Source organism: Pterocles gutturalis, unplaced genomic scaffold (assembly GCF_000699245.1).
Source record: "Pterocles gutturalis isolate BGI_N339 unplaced genomic scaffold, ASM69924v1 scaffold8523, whole genome shotgun sequence".
NCBI classification, from domain to species: Eukaryota; Metazoa; Chordata; class Aves; order Pterocliformes; family Pteroclidae; genus Pterocles; species Pterocles gutturalis.
Window position 1 is genome coordinate 140,622 of NW_010118011.1, and position 20,028 is coordinate 160,649.

General features: G+C 35.8%; 1 protein-coding gene across 1 annotated transcript in view; it reads right to left on the reverse strand.

The window, feature by feature from the left end:
• IGF1 (insulin-like growth factor 1 (somatomedin C)) overlaps window positions 1-19,680 on the reverse strand; it is a 52,282-nt gene extending 32,602 nt beyond the window's left edge. The window contains exons 1-2 of the mRNA XM_010076039.1: window positions 19,372-19,680; window positions 14,893-15,049 (exon numbers count right to left, since the gene is read on the reverse strand). Coding sequence (XP_010074341.1) covers window positions 14,893-15,049; window positions 19,372-19,434 — 220 coding nt within the window. The 5' untranslated portion in view covers window positions 19,435-19,680. The remainder of the gene's footprint in view (window positions 1-14,892; window positions 15,050-19,371) is intronic.
• Between the last annotated feature and the right edge of the window lie 348 nt (window positions 19,681-20,028).

Below are 20,028 nucleotides of genomic sequence, written 5' to 3' on the forward strand. Positions count from 1 at the left end.
ATTATGACTGCTTTCAACATGGCACAAGGATATAACACAAACAGAAGAGGTAGAGGTGGTTCAAATAAAAGGTGGATTTTCTATACTGGCTCAATATAAGAAACAATGGTGCTTTCAGATTTCAACTGCCTACTTCATCCAGAAGTTTTCTGTGATTAAATCTGTTTCAGCAAGAAAATAATCTATTGTTGATACAAATTAGGTCTTATTTTTCTGAGACATCTCTCCATCTCCTAAGACTATGGGAAAACAGCAAAATGAAAACTTTATCAAAACAGTATCAATCTATACTGGCAATACGGTAGTGATAGCCTATCAATTGTCTAAAAAAAAGGCAAATTAAGGACATTTAGGATGGATGTGACCAACAAAATCATATTTATCTTTTTAGGTTGTTCAGAACGAACAGTTTTCCAAGTGTTGCATAGAATATGGTGATGCAGAGTGCGGTAAGCATGAGAAAAAACAAGTTGACATAGAAAGTGGCTTCTTGTTTAGTAGATTACTGTCCATTGCCAACAAAGCTTGGTATGTGAAAAACATTATGGTTTTGTAGTAGCTATTGAGGAATGCACTGGTGGTCTCTGCTAACACTGACCTCATAAAATTACTTGAATTAATTCTTGTCCAGTTGGTAATTTCAATTTACTGCCCATGAACAGATAAGCCTAATTTATGTTGTCATTACTGAAGATAGGAAGTTACTTATTCCAGATGAAGTTTTAGGATGCAAGTCTGAGAGGTGTTCACACAACCATGCTACTTCAAGAGCTTTAAGTGAACAGATATAGGGCTTTTCATGAGCTCTTTAATTAGCTGAAAAGGAAAATACATGTTTTCATGTTCTTTATTAATTGTTTTTAAACTTTTCATCTAAAATCCAATCTCTTGACCGAAAAATTTCAATAATTTAAAAATTTAAATTATTCTGCACTGAATTCTAATTGTCACTAGCCACTTGGCAACAAAAACTGTTCCCGGTCAGTGCTCTGCTTTTGCACTGCACAGCAGCTGCTCAGGAATTTCTGCAGCTCGCAAGGATGAAGTAATTTCTGTCACTCCAATAAAATCAGAAAGAGGCTAATGATTCTTTGGAAAGGTGCTTAGATTTGAACAAAAACAGAGGAAGATTACATTGCTTTTGTTTCCAGCTGTCTTGGCAAAAGTGCTTTGTTAACTCAGGTAGGACAGAGTATATGCTGAAGCTGCTTTTGAGCAAGCAGCACACTTGCAGTTACATGTTTTACAATCTGCTTTTGCCTTTTTGCTTCAGTTTCCCCTATATAAAGGGAAGCTACTAGTTCACTGTACCTCTGGGTTAAATTCATTGTCATTTATATTCTGTTTCGAACATAAAAAGTACTAGCAGAGATGTTAAAATTAGTTTGCAAAAAAAAAAAAAAAAAATCCTTGCCATCTCCAGTTGGATATGCAAGTACTAGGGCAACAAAGCTTACAAATGCTCAGAGCAACAGATGATTTCCTGGGAAATTGTAGGGTACAATGTATTTGTCTGAGTGCTGCAATCAAATACTTCTATGATGAGCACTCCAGAGGAGTTATGAGGAAAATATTAATTCTTATTGTCTGTGGTGTTTGGATCTTGGAAGTCAATAGGGCATGAGACCACCTATTACATAGTGAAGACAGAATAAATATCTGAATGATTTGTTCGTTCTCCCAAGAAGTGTGCATCCTGCATAACTACAGATACAATTTTTTGTTTAAGACTGTAGTCATTTAGGGATGGACTGTATCCTACTGTAAAACTGATTGGCCTGTGACTAAAATTAAGGCTAATATTCCCTGATTTTAAGGGATTCTTAAGACCACAGCTGAAGTCACTAGTGATGTCATTAAGCTCATCTGTTTGAGTTGCAGCATGTTTAAAAAATGTGTTTAATTCATATATTTTTCCATTATTTGTGGTGGCACAAACTAATACTTTTTAATAATACCTGCAGATTCTCTTACTCCTTACATTACAATGTATTTAGAATTATTGCAGTCCATGTAGGTCAGCTGGTCTCATTTAATTGGAGAAAAGGTCTAAGTCACAAGTACCTGACACCCCAAAATAAGACATCCTAAAGAAATTTGAGAGATTTTTAATGTATTTTTTCTGGTCAGAAGACAAAGAAAACAATAAAATCTGCATTATCTCTAACTTCCTGCAATGATCATAATATTTCTCATGTTCGATCTTTATCCTGTACTGTTTGTGGTGTATGTTTAGGCTTTGGCACCCTGCAAATGAGGTTAGTAGAACGGTAGCATCTACAGTACTTATTAACCACTGTCTATTCCAGAATGTCTCTTAGAATATTTATTCAAATTCAGCCTTCATTATTTTTAGCTCACTTGGGAAATTATTAGCTTCCATCTGATGCCTCACATATTTATGCTAGAAATAAGAAGATTTCATACTAAGCGTATTAGTATGTGTAACGTCAGAGAGGAAGCCAAGTCATTATGCCAATTCTTATTTTAAAGAGCTTTTAATAGCGATAGTTTTTTCACAAGTAGTCAATAAGGTCCACAAGCAAAATTTAGACAAGTAGCTAAGGACCCTGACTCATATTTCCAAGGATACTGAGGTGACTAAAACCGCAGAAGGATTAAAAAAAACCAAAACAAAACAACACAACAAAAAAACCCAAACAAAAAACCCAACAAACTGGCATACGACCACCTGTAATTGATTTCAGTGGAAATTAGACACTTGACTGCTTCTGAAAAATCTCTTGAGTGTCCATCTGCCTCTTCAGTGCCTAAAAAATACTGAAAATCTGCCTCATATGTCTTTAGGAGCCTCTAGGGTCTGACTGCCTTTTCATGAGACTCGTTCTAATTCTTGAAAATACATTAACACTTCTAAAAAGTTAGTTATCAGTCTTTTAGATGTAGCCATCTACCTGCCACAAAATCAAGATCAGTTTAGGCACTTCAGCAAACACTTCTGAATGAAGAATTTATAATTTTTAATAGTTTGTACCACGAATAGTAGATGAACTCTAAAATTACACTACAAATCTTTTTGCTTGGTTTGAATGAATGTTAAAAAGGAGGAGTTCTTTGATTGCACGTACCCTTTTCAAATCATGTCTAAGTAGTATCTATTCATTGCTCAAAAGAGCCTCTATTTGTTATATTTATAATACAGAAGGAAAAATATCAGAAGTTCAGCTGGTAGTTCTTAGGAAAAAACAGATGACTAGCTAGAAACCAGTGGGAATCCAGCCAAGGGAAAATATTTGTGGTGCAATGATAGTTATGGACAAAAGACATAGGAAAAGCGATGATCAATGTTTTCTTTAGTGAGCATAAAGAATTCCTCAAATTAACCCACACTGTCCTCAGTGCACTGAGCCAAAGCCAACTGAAGTTAACAGATAACCTTGAATATCCATGGGTTCCTGATTGTAGATTATGAAGTGAAGAAATTCCTGGACAGGGCCAGCCTGGATTATTAACATCACTATTTTCCCCTTCTTTGGTATTATCCTTGTCCCTTCTTTGTTATGCTACACACCAGCTTTTCCTTGATAATGTCTCTTTTTTTTCTGCCATTTGAAAGACTAGATGAATTTCTAGAATTTCTTTCCATTGTTTGCAAAAAGAAAGATAAGGGTTAAATGCTGCAAAAATATCTCCCTATTATTTTTTGAATGACCATATTGTCTTGATCACTTTTGGAAATGATTGTGTCTTGGGACAGTTATATTAAATCTACTGTATCTGATTCCTGAAACAGTGGTGGAACTCTACAAGTGTATGAAAATAATTAACGTGAGCATCTCGTACAAGATCACCCTTCATGACTTTTAATTGCAGAAGTCAATATGTAACTGTGGAGTGAGAGAATTTTGTGGAAACACTACCCTCATTTCTACCCCATTTCCACCCCATATCCCTCAAGCCAGACCAGCTGGGAATGATACAATGCACAATACTAAGAGTAGCTTGAAATAAGCAAAATTATATACATATTTATTTATAGCAAATAGAAATAATCCTTTCTAGTTTTTAGTTCTGTACTCTAACTGCTTCATAATGTACAGTTATTGAAAATGTTTTGTCAAGATCTGAACAACCTAGAGTTTGTACCCCCAATAGCTGGTTTGGAAATTTTAACTACTGAAGTTACTCTTCCCTGCAAAGGGATCCCTTTAGAGAAGATCATGGAATGTGGTTATCTTTGAAGTCGTTCTGTACTGTTTCTACATTGCCTTGGATCAAGGGAGAAACTAGCAAGGAAAGTAGAGGGACTTTGTGCTGTTGATTCAACTCATGGAATGGCTAACAACCTGAGTCATGGTTCTGTCTTACTTCAGTCATATTATTGCTGTTATAGATGAGCTCATTAGGTCATTAGGTAGCTATTTTAAAAATCTCTAAATTGCCCAAGTATCTCAAAACTCTATGCCTGTTATATCAACGAGTATCTCAAAACTGTACTTGAACATCATCCTGGGTCCTTTCTCCGTGATGATACTACTTTATAGCACAGCATTCTCATGGAGAAAATGCTTCTTTAATGACGTCTGTTATTTAGATATCACTCTAGGTTTTAAATATTATTATTGTCTCAATTTCTTAAAAAAATGCTGGGCCATGTATATTCATAGGAATAGAAATGAATCCATCTGAACAGCAGTGTAAAAAATTGCCTCATTATTTATGCATGGTTAGGTGCACCTTGTCTCATTATGCAGGAATAAAACATGGAGTGTTACTTATTATGGCACGTAAGAGTATATTCTGTCTATTAGGTCAAGAAAGAAAAGAGAGCTAAGCTTTTCCCTTCCTCTTTTACTGTCTCCAAGTGGAGTGCTTTCTCCAGCGGGATTCACACGTAGTCAGACTAGGGCCTGGGAGTACTTAAAGGCCAAAGGAGCAACTCTAACTGGTGTTACCTGCGTAAGGTACATTCTGGGTCTTTGCTCAACTGTATTATACCATGGCAGCTAAAATAAGCTTGTATTTGCTTTGATCTGAAATGTGGTCCATATGAGTGCAACCTTATCTCCACACTGAAGTTCACTGTGTTGTTTTAAATAGATTGATCCCACCAAAATTTAGGCTCTTAATGGACGGTCCTTACTCAACTGACTTAATTAACTTAAGGATACAATTACCATTGCTTCCTTGCTAAATTTAGTGGAGAAGGAAAAGTATGTCCTATGAAATATTCAGCTCTTAATGAGAGCTCTGAAAGTTTCTTACTTCTCTTACTGTCTGTAGAATGAGCTTGAGTAGGCTCCTAACTCAGATACCTCATTTAAGTACCCAAAAGTAGACGGAATGAATCTGAACCAGGGTCTCCATGTGTATATTGGATCAAGCTCTGTTTAGTCTTTGTCATTCAGAAAGTTCAGTCTGTATATGGATAAATGAAAGTTATGTTTGTTGCAGATTGTCTGTCTAGAAAGAACCGAATTTAAGTCTTTTGTCTGAAAAGAGATGAAAGGAACAATACAGTCAACAACATAAAATACAAATGAGAGCTTTTCTAATACATCTATCTTCTTCTGTATGAATCGTGGAGGTATAACATAACCTATTCTTCCTACACCTCTATCCGCCCTTGAAAAAAAGAAGAAAAAGAAAAATCCCACCAAAAAACATCAGTAAGTAATACTTTGATATTACTGAATTCCAAAATATAAGTAGGGTCATAATGCAAATTATTTCAGTAGTACCTCTGTTTTCATTCAGTGCCCATTGATTTAGAGTAAAATGCCAGAAACAATTAGAAAACCAGTAGTTTTCCAAAAGCAAATGTATATGGTGTTTTTGCATTTAATCTTAGCTATATATTTCAGGAATAAACATGATTTTATTCAGGACATGTATTTGTCAATAATATATCTGATTAAACTAGGAAAATTAGACATACTATCAGTAGCTTGCTCCCAAATTACACAAGAAGAAATTAGATACATTTTCAGTAGCTTGCTCTTAAATCTCTTCAGTCTATGAGTCACCAGATTCTTCCTGCCAAACTAAATATGTCTGTGAAAGGCTGGAAACTTTAATGGAAAGAAACATAAAACTTGAAATACGTAGGAAAAACTAAGTTTTTTCATGGAAGGCCTGTTGACTAGTAATTCAGGAATTCAGGGGATGTAGAAACAAATTATTACATCTTACTTGTCTACTGAAGTTTCAAGGTATGAAACATATTCAATTTAAACCTGCTATGTTAACCTAAAATAGATGTCCTTATCGGCTTTCATGTAACCTAAAGTAATCAGTGAAGACTTACAAAAAGATGTTGTAAAAATTTCATTGTAATAGTAGAAGCTCTTGTATAGTCATTTTGATGGGGCTGGGTTAAAAGAAACGTTCAGTATAGCTAATGCAAATCTGAAAAAAATCCCTCTGTTGTAAATTGGTTTTATTATACACAGTACCACATAGCCATCAAAGCTAATTAAGAACGTACTCATCTTTTCAGATCCACAACCATAATGACATCTTCTCTATCCTTTTCACCACCACAACACTTAGGCTTTTTCTGCCTTTGCATAAGCCATATATTTAAAAATATTCTTTAGAATACAGACTTGTGAAATACAGAGTTTGTGTGCTTAATTGAAGCTTTTATCCATTGCCTTAGTAGGATATGGCTGTTAATTAACATTCTTTTGAAGTCAAAACAATTTTCAGTAGTATTTACTTTCCTTAGAAGTTGCTGTTTATAGGAGCTGGGAGTGTTACTTAAGTGCTTCCTTGTTTGGAGGTAGAAATAGTTAATAAGTATTGCTAGAATATTTATTTTCAGAAAGAAAACAGTTTTGTTCACTGAGCTGGATTGAGTCAGAATGGTCTGAGCCAACTACATCTTTTTCTGCATACTCAGCTTTGTGCAGATTTCTTCCCAACACACAAAGACACAAACGCTATAAACAAATAGTTCTGTATCAAAAAAATTAATATAACTCCAGGTTTGGGCATGAGCCATAATGTCCTAATGGAAGTGCTTTAACAGGACACTCAACCCCTACTTCCATGCTTGTATGGGCACATAAGGAAGCAGAAGGGTCTCCTATCTGAAGACATGCTCTTACTGTAGAACTGTTCTATTACATACATGGGAAAACTGTGATCATGGCTGAATTTCAAAAGTGAGATGGGAAATATATATGTATATGTTACAGACTCAGCAAAAATAAGATATATGATCCCTAAATTGTTTCTTCAATAAAAGGAAGCTATTCCAGTTTTCACTAGCAAAGGGATTAACATGAGATAAGCAAACATGAAGGACGTGGACATGGACCTATTGGAGTGCGTCCAGAGGAGGGCCAAGAAGATGATTAGAATGCTGGAACACCTCCTATGTGAGGACAGATTGAGAGAGCTGGGCTTTTTTAGTCTGGAGAAGAGAAGGCTCCAGTGGGACCTTCTAGCAGCCTTCCAGGAGGCCTACAAGAAAGATGGGGAGGCACTCTTTATCAGGGAGTGTAGCCATAGGACGATGGGTAATGGTTTTAAGCCGAAAGAGGAGAGATTTAGAATGGATATTAGGAGGAAGTTCTTTACTGTGAGGGTGGTGAGGCACTGGAAGAGGTTGCCCAGAGGAGTGGTGGATGCCCCATCCCTGGAGGTGTTCAAGGCCAGGCTGGATGAGGCTTTGAGCAACTTGGTCTAGTGGAGGGTGTCCCTGCCCATGGCAGGGGGCTTGGAACTCGATGATCTTTAAGGTCCCTTACAACCCAAACCATTCTATGATTCTATGAAATAGCTTCTGCTCTGTCTTGTAAGAACAAGAACACTGAAAACATATGAAATTTGACTGTACATGGGACTCGATCAGAAGAGACAACAAGTATCTCGGACTTGTGTCTGATTTTGTAGGAATTTAAGTTTAGTAAGGAACTGAAAGCAGTTTTCTAATGAATTCCAAACCAAGTTGTCAGGAATTGGCGTTGTAGAGGCAATCAGAAATTTAACCTAAATGTTGCTCAGATAAAATTGACAAAATAAGCTCAGCTATGTAATTTCTCTAATACTTGAAGAATTCTGAAAAGAATTTGACTTTTCTTGCTTTGATGCAGTAGGGAAAAAAATTTAATCTATTGTTCTTAAAGTTGTGTGTTAACCAGTGCCCAAGGTACAGCCTGTTGGTTGAAATAGATGTTTAGTATTTAACTGTATTCAGTTCTTTAAACTCTTACTTTCAGTGACAATGCAAAATGTTCTATAAGTTGGAGTGACCCACTAGTCAGTATACAGGATGCCTCTCCAAAGGCTATGGATGTGTTAAAATTCTTGTTCTCAGAAGCTCATTCACTGATGCAAACATGAAATATTCCTGTTATTACTTAACAATTAGACCCAGTACTTCGGCTATATCTTGCTTAGTGATTTTGCGTTAAATGCACCACAAAGAAGGTATGAATTAATGGCTTTTTCTTCCCTTTGACATGGAAGTTCCTGTGGTTATTACCAGACAAATTTAGCATAAATTCTTCAATAAGTATACATTTGTGGTATTTCTTTTGTCTTGATTTCTAGGCTGAGAAATGACTTAGCTGTTGGTTACTGCTTTCATTTGTAGTCATATTTTTGAATAATTAAGCTGGTATAAAAGGGAAATATTGACATTTGGGTATATTTTATAGAAAAAGTTCAGACCCATACATTTTTAGCAAAGCTCTGAGATGAAAACAGATCTAAGTCTCTATTTGATTTTCAGTGACATGAAGGAGTTTGAAACATGCATAAGAGCTAAAGTGCTGAAAAATCTCTAGATAAATGGTTGTATGAGCTTCCATCTTTGAATGAGCACACTGTATTAGATTGCCCAAGTAGTTAATGCAAAGGGATTTAGTTAAGAGACTCTGTGGTTCTGGTAAACTGAATAATTTCCTTTGTGACTCTTTCTGCTGTTGATCAAATATTGCAAATGCATTATTAATACAGAACAAATAAAGAGGTCTATATGCAAAGGTTTTGGCCAATTGCATAAAGCATATGCCAGAACTGAAGTCAGTAAAGGGTTTTTCTTGGTATTTAAGATTCAGTGGAAAAGTAAGAGGGGCAGCTGTGCCAAGTATTAGTGCTGATCTTGCCAAGTGCTTCTCTGAGTGACTTTATCCAACATGAGACTAAACAATGTATTAAATACACATATAGCAGTTAGGGAATCAAATGTCAAATAACAGCTTTCCACTGTTTCAGACCAAATTTGAAACTTGGTCTAGTGCATAGATAAAGGCAAACATCATAAAAAACTTAACATCTCTATCATCTAACAGCTAATAAGGACACATATAAATTGAACTTCTGGAGAGACTGTACTTATTTGGTTTGGTAGTAGGCAGTTTTTGCAGAGATGTTTCTTGCTGAAATTTTGATCAATGTTTTGCTTCCAGTCACCTCATTAAAATTATCATTACTACTACAGTCCCTCTTAATGAAAAGGTTGAAAAATTATTAAATCCTTAGCAACCTGAGAACTAGCTGTTAGCAGAGTCTAAATTCAGTGTATATTAGAGGTTAAATCCTCCTAGTCTCACTGTGTGATCCATGGAGAAAGAAGGCAGAACCTCTCTTTTTGTTAATAAAGAGGTCACTTAAGAAGATCAACCTCACTAAATTAAGGTTAGCCTTTATGAGCACTCCTTAGCCTTTCTTAATGTGGTAAAAAAGGACAAAATTATTTCAAAGACTGGCTTATTTTCAGAGAACTTCCTCAATGATTACTAGCCGGGAAAACAGAATACACACCAAACTTATGTATCAGTTATTTGGCTATACGGTGATACCATTTCAGAAGTTGGAGCTGTCTTTTTTTCTTACAAAGGTATATCAGTAGCTGTGCCTATAGTCCTGTTTCCCTGAGCACTGATCCTGCAGACCTGGCTAAAGCACATCTTACCTCCTTTCCATGCTAGCTTTCCCGTAAGAAGTAAGGAACCTGGGGATAAAGATTGAGGGATACACTCAAATCTTCCATGGATACAGGTTGTGGATATGAATGGGGCATGTAGCCAGACCAAGGAACTTAATAACACTCTCATACCTTGTTGTGTGAACATAGCCAAGATGATCAGCATTTCTTTGCAAAGATTTGTAAGATTGTCACTGACACCACAGGCTGTGTGTGTCCACCTCAGCTTTTCAGCCTGCTTCTCCTGGGCTTGTAACATTAACATTCTTTTCAATCAGGGACACAGAGAGGAGCTAATGACTCATATCTTCTAGAGGTAGGGAGTAGTTAAAGCACTGAGTGCCAAGCCATCTCTTGTAATTATGTTGATAGGTTTGACAACCTAGAAACTTTAATAGCGTCTTAAAAGCAGACTTCCTGAAGTAAACAAGAAGATGTTAACTTAAGGGAAATGGAAGGAGAAAAACATAATTGCCTATTGCTATGTCCCTTATTTCCTCCTTTGTAAGGCAGCAATTCCTCCACACATACCTTAGTTCTACAAAGCAATGAGATCTGATGACAGCTCTGATTATCCAAAATTGTGTTCACTGTCTTGTCCTGATTTTCTGACTATTATAAACAAATAGACTTATGTTGCAAACAGCTGGGGATATTCCCAAGGACAACACACAATTCTGATTGTCCTAGGGAAAAAAAATACAGTAAAAATCTGTAATGATTCTCCACAAAACAGTTGACACAGGAAGCATTAAGCTGGGTACCAAAAAAGCTTGACTTTCATGGGATTCACTCTTTTACATCTGGAAACATGTGGTAGATCATTCTCCATTCTCTGAAGGATATCAGAGGAACTCTGTTGTGTCAGGTATCTAAATTCAGCTCCTTCTTTTCTATGCAAGTGATACTTCAGAAGATTCACCATAAGCCCAAAGCACTTTTTTTAACAGGAAATGGTGGGTTTTTAATTAATGAAATGCCATGTTTTCAAATAAGTATTGCCATCTAACTTGAGCTTTAGAAGTTAGAATGATTGAGAGTGTCTAAGGAAGTAAGAAAGCTATTTCTTTATTGGCACTCATGTGTATTGTTAGGCAAACCGGTATCCATTTATTGGAAAAGAAAAAGGTATATTTTCAAAGGAGAAGAAACGAGATACAGAAGAGTATAGTATTTGCTAAAAAACATGAGCAAGAATGAATGATTGTCCATCAAATTCAACTTGTATGAAGAAAAAAATAATCTCTTTTCTTGATTAATCTACAAAGTAAATTACCCTGATAAGACCAAACTATCTCAAGCAAAATTTCCTCACTCCTGGGCTATCACTTCTGTAAGTTTCCTGTAATATGTCAATTCAGTTTTTCCAGCATTCTCTGCCCTCAGCATTGTTTTGTGATATGTGGCATGATAGACCTTTCTAGGCATTAAAATTCAAATGAACATAACAACCATCCCACTTAGTTTCCTGACTGTTGAATCCATAGTTTTGGAGACTAGAGAAACATTAATTGAGAAGAGTTGTGTCTAAGTGTAGCCACTTGTGTAAGCTAAAACCAAAGCTTGTTGGCTTTTCCTAACATAAGCTAGCACACAGGAACCTGAGTGGCAGAAGTCCTACTAGAGAGGTGTTGCTAGATAAAAGGTGGCAACAATCTGCTCTTCACTGGTGAATCATGGAAGAGAAAAAGCTGTCCAAGTAGCCATTGCTAGCTGGGGTTAAATGTGACCAAGGAAAAAAAAGCAGATGCTCTAGTTTGGGATTTTTGCAGTGTTCTCCCCTGAAAAAAAATCTTTAAGAAATGCTCCTTGCCAGTCTACCTCATGAAGAAAGGGAGTGGTTGAAACCACATTTGACTTCGTCTTGAAGTCAATACTTTTCTTTGTGTGTGGTAAGCAGCTGGGGCATCTCTTCAGAAGCTGTAAAGAATTTCCTTTTATAGCTAGGAAGCTGGGCAGAGTAGACTATATAAAGGAATTTTTTTTCTTCTAGTCCTAGCAGTAGACATTAGCCTTGTGGTCGTGGAGTACAGAGTTTCAACAGAAAGTAACTCAATTATTCCTACCTTCATTTCCACCCACAACTCCCAAGGAATAGTCAGAAGCTTTGACCTTGAATCTGAACCAGGAGTTCCACCTCAGCCAAAAGGTATTCTTTATATTTGGAATCTCTAGTGAAATACGAAATGATGAAAGAAAAACCTTCCCTCACAGCTATTTCCTGTGCAAGTTAAAGGCAAACATTACGATTGGTTATACTTTATATAAAGGAACCAGAAAATGAGAATAGAAGCCTTGAAATGCAATTTAAATTTACATGCTCTTCACAATAAAAGAAAAAAGTTCACTGGATTTTTACTTCTGAAAATTATGTGGCATTCTTAAAAAGTTCCAATAAATGGACCAACACTTTTAACTTCCAATAGTGTGCTGCATTCTGTAGTACATTTGATGCTAGGATCTCAAGTTATGTTCATGAACGTTATTACTGGACTTACTTTTATGTGGTTTTATATTTTAGATTAAATACTAACAAATAAGAGGGAGAAGGATAAAACAGATTAAATTGCTGCATTGTGAATCAGAGGCAGCCAGGTAGAGGACACACATTACTTAGGATCCAAGGGCTATGCATCAAGTTCATAAAATTCCTACTGAATGTTACAACTGCTGTCTGTTGGTTTACAACAGTGCAAGACTTTCATAAACCAGGGTGGTTATTCATTAGTAAAACCTTCCACAGTCTTCTGTACAAAACAAGGTAGACTTTTATGGTGTCAACAGTTACATTATTTCAAGTGAAAACTCACAATGTAAGAAAACAGCAAAGGAAACTAGAGAGAAATTCTTTACTGACAGCAGATAAAACTCAATATTGCAAAGCTGAAGATCTCCTTTAAAACTTCAGAAACCCATCCTGGTATTTTAAAGCAAGGGTGACCTAGCTTAGGGAATGTAGAGATTTAAAACAGATTGTGCCACCTCAGAATAAATGTGATTGAAAACAAAGAGAGGTATTGCTGGTGATTTGCTTTTCTCATGTCTTACCTTGAGGAACACAAAGAGTACGCATAGCAGTAAGTCTGATTGCTTGGCAGTATCAGCCACTCTTGTGGTAAGGAAATGTGAACTCTCTGAACAAGCAGCAATCGTTTGCCAGGAGAGGAGTGACTGGGAAATGCCTAAGATATACGCACAGTAAAAAAAAATTGTTATACTGTTCTAAGGATGCAGTATATTGTCTCATTGTTTTCTGGTGCAGAAACAGGAGGAGGGGATGAAAGACTTCCTTTTACATTCCTTCCAACCATGAAGAGAAGGTCTTTGTAGGACACTCAAATATCCCCTTATGTGTTAACTCAGCTGCTGATAAATGTAACAGATTTTGTGTCCAAATGAAAACACAAAGAGTTGGTGGAAAAATGTAAACTCATTTTGTGAGAGATTCCAGTATTTTTAATATTGTGTTTAGCACCAGAATACTAAGTTAAACAGCATCCTAGAGTAGGTGCTCATTTAATGATGGCTGAAGTGTTAAATACAGAAAAGTGTTCTTCAGAGAATTACTTTGCATATATGAAGCTAAGGCTCCCAGGTTCAAAGGTAAACTTTAACAGAAAGTACCAAGAAGACAGTGAAAATATCTGCAGCTTTTATGTTGAGGAAATCAGGATTTTCTGTAAATTAAAAGTGCAAGAATCTGGGTTTACCTAATTCCATTTTTATCGCAAGTAAGGAGAAAAATATTGAAAGCAGTAACTCCATGAATAGAAATGAATAGGAATGGGGTGGGTAAGGTGAGAAAAACAGAAGTGATAGCTTAGAAGGCAAGAATTATTATGATAAAATGAGGATTATAAAAATTAAAAAAGCTAGATCTCAGAAAGAATATTAAAAAAACCCAAACCCCTTCTTTTAATTTCTTGTCTTTATAGCCTAACCACCCAATATTTCCTTTTCTTAGTTACATTCTTGTTTGAAAAGGTAACTGAAGCTATGAAGGAAAGGTAACTTCAGACAAGAACTTCAGACAAGCACATGTTGTTAATAAAAGTAAACACTAGCTTCAGAGGATCTAGAAGCAAAAATGCTTGCATGTTTTGAATGAATTCAGAATTAATATATTCCTAGCTAAAAGTGTCATTAACTTTATGTTATTTGACTAACAAATAGGTGAAAATTAAAAATAGATTTCTATTATTTACATGTTGTGTGTTTCTTTATCTTGACAGCACTTGTAAGAAGGTACTAAGATAAAAGACTTACTTATCTAACTACTCCAGCTCTGCACAATCTAAAACACATCAAAGGAAAAATATTGTAATGCTCAGTTCCAGAGCGCAGGTCTTGCTCCAAAAAGATATTTGATTACTAATATACCCACACTATTGCAGACTTTATTTCATGTGTTATCTGTACTTGTGTTAGTCTTTATTATCTCACCATGCATGAATTTTCCTTCACCTGTATTTAGCTGATGAAGCATGTGGATACTTGGATGTGGTAACTTTCTCCTTGCTGCTTTCCAGCTTTTCTTTTTTTAAAAACAGATGTTGAAGTTCAGTGTGTTTTTAATATGATATGATGTGTACTTAAACTGTTTATGAGTAGTCTGACACAACAGGTACATGCAGTTCTGCCTCATTAATATCTTGGGTCTAGTATGTGCTTTCATTCATTTAATTTCAGTGGCAGGTCAGCAGAAAGCAGTAATACAGCAGGTGGAATATCAGCAGCTGGAAAGTGGTTAAAAACAAGAAGATGTCTGAAAAAGAAAACTTATCAAAAACTCAGAGGCTGAACACAGGCACAGCTTTATTATTTACTGAGACTTCATGGTCACTGATGACTTGGGCATCTCCAAGACAGATGATACTAGTCGTAGTCAGCAGCCTGCCTTGGTCATTTCTAAACTCGCTCAGTGCAGTTGCAAACTCCAATGGATTACATGGAAAAGTTTAGCAGTTGAAGGAAGGAAAGGGTTGACTTACTGAAGTAAAAGCCTCTGTCTCCACACACAAATTGAAGAGCATCAACCAGCTCAGCACCACAGAGTGTTTCTGGGCCAGCAGCAGCAGAACTGGTTAAGGTAAGCAAACACAGGCCAAGGTAGAAGAAATGAATGTAGGACACAGTGTGCATCTTCACCTGCCAAGGAAGCAAAAGCAGTGTCAGAATTTCCCAACAGAGTCCCAAAGAAAATGGCTCCTGCACCCCTGTGAGTAGAGAATGTGTATGTACTGTAATTTGTTAGACAATAGAGTATCAGGAAATGGCTCACCATAATTTTGCAACTGTGTACGTATTTTGTAAACTGATTATTTCCTCTGGTGAATACTCTTGATTCACATTCACATGCAGTTAGAGAGCCTTGTAGTACCTATGATTTATGGTTGCTCCTGCAAAAGGAGGATATGGAAGAGTGCAAAACACAGGTAAATGGAAGCCCAGAATAGTAACAGTAAGGAAGACTAGACAACCTTGAATTGTTTTGTCTGAGGCTTGATAGGCTAAGAGGGAATATGTCAATTGCCTGCCAGTGTACTGTGGGAGATGGAGGTGGCATATGACAGGCAAAAGCTATTTAAGTGAAAGAACAGCACCGGCACAAGAATAAATGGCTGTGAACTGGATGGAAGGAAATTTGGTCCAGTAGGAAAAGGGTTCATAATTAGCACTCCATGGTTCTCCAGCCACCTTCAAAAGGGAAATACTAAGAGAAAGCAAAATAAGCTTCAAGATAGAGCTTGCCAAAGTTACCAAAGAGTTGATGTAGGACTTTCTATAGTAGGGGACCACATTCAATGACTCCTATAGTCCTCTGTTTCTAGCAAGTTAAGAGAAGCACAAGAGTACTCGTGGGAGTGTTAAGGATTTGTATTTTCACTTGATGGAAGCACTATACTTTCAGTGACTTCCATTATATCCTCTTTGATTTGGCTATGAGTTATAAACAGAGGTGACAATTCTTTTCTCCTTTATATTTGGTTACAAACTGTCCTTTTCTTGGACTTATGATTGAAGAAAAGCCAATCCTCAATGGGTGTAAATTTGCACCATTCAATTTATCCACTTCCTTTTGTATCAATTCAAGACAACGAAGGATCTTACCCAACATGTCAAAGAAAATAGCATTATTTTTTTAAATACTAGGAAAAGCTATTTATATTTAGTAGGAGAACAGTGAAGAAAGTGCTTAACGCGTGTTTGAACTGATTTAGATCACTTGCCAAAACTGCTAGTTTTGAAAGGTGTAAATCTGCATTTAATTTCATTCTCTCTCAAGGTTAACATTAGTATTGCACTCAGGAAAGAAGTTACAAATCTTTCTTGCACATACAGTTAATCTTGGCTTAAAACTGCTTTGTATTAGCAGACTAGTGCAGAGTAATTGGAGTAAAATGATTAATCTTCCCTAAAGTTTCTTTCAGGGTCTCAGGGAACATTTAATCTTATTTTTTTCACTGAACTTTTGAAAAACCAGTGAAAATATCTATTGTCTGCTCATATGGGATCTGATCCAGTAGAGTATTGAGTCTTCTCTAGTCAATAATTTTTAAGTATTCTTATTTTCTTGGCAAGGGATCTTAGCATCTTGCTTGATGAGTCCCCTACTTCAACTCAAGTCAAAGCTGAATAAGAGACAAATCTGTAAATAAGTCAGAATTTATTCCCTTCTTTTTTTCCCTGATATTTCCACTGTGAAAACAATGAACAAATCTAAATCCCATGTTATATTATAAAAAGAAGGAATAATTATTTTCCCATTCACAAGAGTCTTTAGCCAACTTTGCCATGCAAAAACCAACAAGCTTTAATGCATGGACATGACTTCAATGGCAGATAGAGGAAGATCAGATTATAAATGAATGATGGTAACACAATGCATTATTTCCTGTAATGATTCCATATCTTAACAACAGCAGTTTCTTTTTTTCCCTTGCCATATTCTTGACTTTCTAAGACAACTGTGATGCACCTGCAGTTTAAGATGGTTCCCTGTTGTGAGGAGGTAAAGCAGAAAGCTGTTTAGCACACCGCCTTAGAAGGCTGAAAGACATTACAAATACAAGAACATTATGTATTTAACAATTTGTTCTTGTACAACTTTTGGGCCAGAAATAAACATAAATCTTACACATTTAACAATTTGGTATTTTTCAAGACTTTTCAGCTGGGTTGCATTTTCAGATAAATATCAGCACTGAACTACAACAAAACAGATTATCTACTGTTTTTCCTTTAGTGGAAGCCAAAAAGGCTGCACAGTATAAACCACAGAGAATTTCTAACTTTATCTCCCAATTTAAAAACAGTCAAGAACTTTCAAACAAGTAAAAACTTCGGGGAAAAGAAAACAGACTCACATGTTTCTAGGGCTCAATCAATTACTTGTTAAATTAAGTGCTGTTTCATCAAAACTGATTCCAAAACATAGTTTAAAACTTTAACTTTACTACATCATTTTAATTAAACATAACATTAGTTGATTCAATATGGTTGTGATAAAATCAAAGTTCCCATTCATGTCTAGGGGGGAATATTCTTAAGAAAATACAAAGTTGCAATGCAATATTGCTTCAGGTTCCTTACAAACAGGCAGGATGCTTGCAATGTCCCCAATTTGACTAGAAAGTTAACAGTTTAAAAGAAAATGCATTGGCATGTGGGTGGGGTTTATTGAAGCATCTAATTACATTTGGAAATTGAATACAGGTTCAGGATGAGCCTGGTTAAGCACTTCTTTTAGCTGCATAGAATGACTGACCATATTTTCACAGCTGGAATTTCCTCTTTTTTCAGTAAAATAACCAGCTTCTGCTGCATTCCTCTTTTAATAGTCCAGAAGAGTGGCACCACAGAGGAATGTCATATATGAATACTCTACATCTCTTTTACTTGTTAGTTCTTCTATATAAGTCCTCTTCATCTAACAAACTATCAGTTGGCACAAGTTGTGCATAAGAATTCTTCACATGCCTGGTCATTTTAATAACATATAAGAGCATCTACAATAATTATAAATATCTTGAAAGGGGCAACATTTTTATGGATAGTATAAGCTAGAGAAAAAAATCAGGAGTTGTATTCAAAATTACATAGAGCTTACAAAACTACACAGAGGTTGGACCTGATTACCAAGCCATAGTACAAGTATTGAATTAGCATGTAATAACAGTATTCACTAGAAATTATTATGTAAATAAAGCATATATACTCTGGAATGGATCAAGGTTTAAATACTGCTAACTTTGATTACAGAATCTGGGCTACATCCTGACCTGAGTCAATATGTTCCATTGATTCCAAGGAAGTTTGGCAGGATGCACCAGCTGAGGAACTAGCACATTACTTTTATGTCTCCTAGTGCCTTGCTCAATACTTAAAAAAATATTCTTCATCTTTCAAGTATATTGGAAGGGATGTGCATTTATACATTAAGAGAATGGTTTAATCCATTGCAATTACAGACCTGCTCTTTTGAATCACATTAAGGAATAAGTGTGTTTTAAGTGCTAGACACTCTAAAAAAAAATAATTAGGCCCTAAACAATCAAAACAGGACAATTCTGTCAACTGCATAAGTGTCCTTGCAAAATACTAAATAGAAAAAGTTCTTGACAGATATAAATTTGCTGATAATGGAAAGTTGAACTGGGGCCAATTGACAGAAAGAGAGGTCAATGCCCCTACTGAAGCCAAATTTACTTAAAGACAGTTAATATTAATGTGTAGAAATTATAGGGTCATAAGATGAAACTTCACATGCAAACTTTCCTGAAACAGCCCTCCCTGCAAGAGAAAACTTGGAGATGAACATGTAGGGGAATTTCCATTTTCTTTATGTACAATTGCTTAAGCTGTACAAATATGCAAGGTCAGCAAGAATCACAGCTGGTTTCTAATGTAGAAAACAAACTGAACTTCACATTTACTTCTAATTTATGAAAGCAAAAACCAAGTAAATGCTACAATGCTGCCAGAAAATTGCTGCAGTGACAACATCACTTAAAAGTTTCCCTGTGAAATCATGGACATTTTATCTATAATTGTGTATAATCAAACTGCAGAAACTTAACATGTGAATACCTTTTTTCCTATAAAACCCTGCACCTGCAGAAAAGAGATAAAAGTTCTTGTTTTCAGAAGCATTAATTAACAACATAGACAATGATGTAATTGGACCCTTTAATAATGACATAACTGAAATATTGCAAAGTTTTCTGAATAGAAGTGAAATTTAAGACATGTATCTGCAATAGTTCACCCTTACAGTTATCTATGTAATTGCAACTATTACACACAGCCATTTTCCAGATCAAATAAAATTGCATGTTCAGCGATTTATAAATAATTCCCAGTCCTAAAATATTGTTATTGAAAAGTGCACAATAGTCTTCAAACCAGAAGCAGGCAATACACAATAAAATAAAACTAAAGAATTATTTGAAATAGTAATAAAGATTTACCTTCAAGAAATCACAAAAGCAGCACTTAACTAATTGTGTTGAAAGACTGTTGATTTTTTCCATTGCTTCTTAAAAGTGCAAAGTCTGGAAATGAATTTGTTAGCAGTAATGATGAGAAAAAAGAAATCCAGAGAGATGTGAGATGTTGAGAGCAATGTCACATTTCAATATTGAGGACTTTATTCCATTGCGCAGGCTCTATCTGCTCTGATTTTAGCAGTGACAGTGAGATTTAGCAAACAGAAGAGGGATTTAGAGAAAATCCTCACATTTATCTACATTACACAGACACTGTAGACAGGAAACAGCTGGGGGAGCATTTGCCTTCTCTCTCTCTCCCTCTTCTGGCAAAGTTACCGAGTAAGGACTTTTTTGGGCATGGTGACAAATAACATCATACCTTTGCATTTTAAAACTAGAGCACAGAAGAATATTTTTTTTCCCCTTTAAAAGAATGTGAATTAGTGACTGAAGGGTTAGCAGACAAAAAAGCTTGTGCTGCCATGGAAAATAAGAAAAAGTATTCCGGTTAACTTTCAGATAGCTATGTGTGCATTTGTATTTATGTCTATTTGTGTCTGTATTTCAAATACATAAAAACTTACATACCTAAGGGCATTGTTTGTATATCTGCATACCTTTGTGTATATATATATA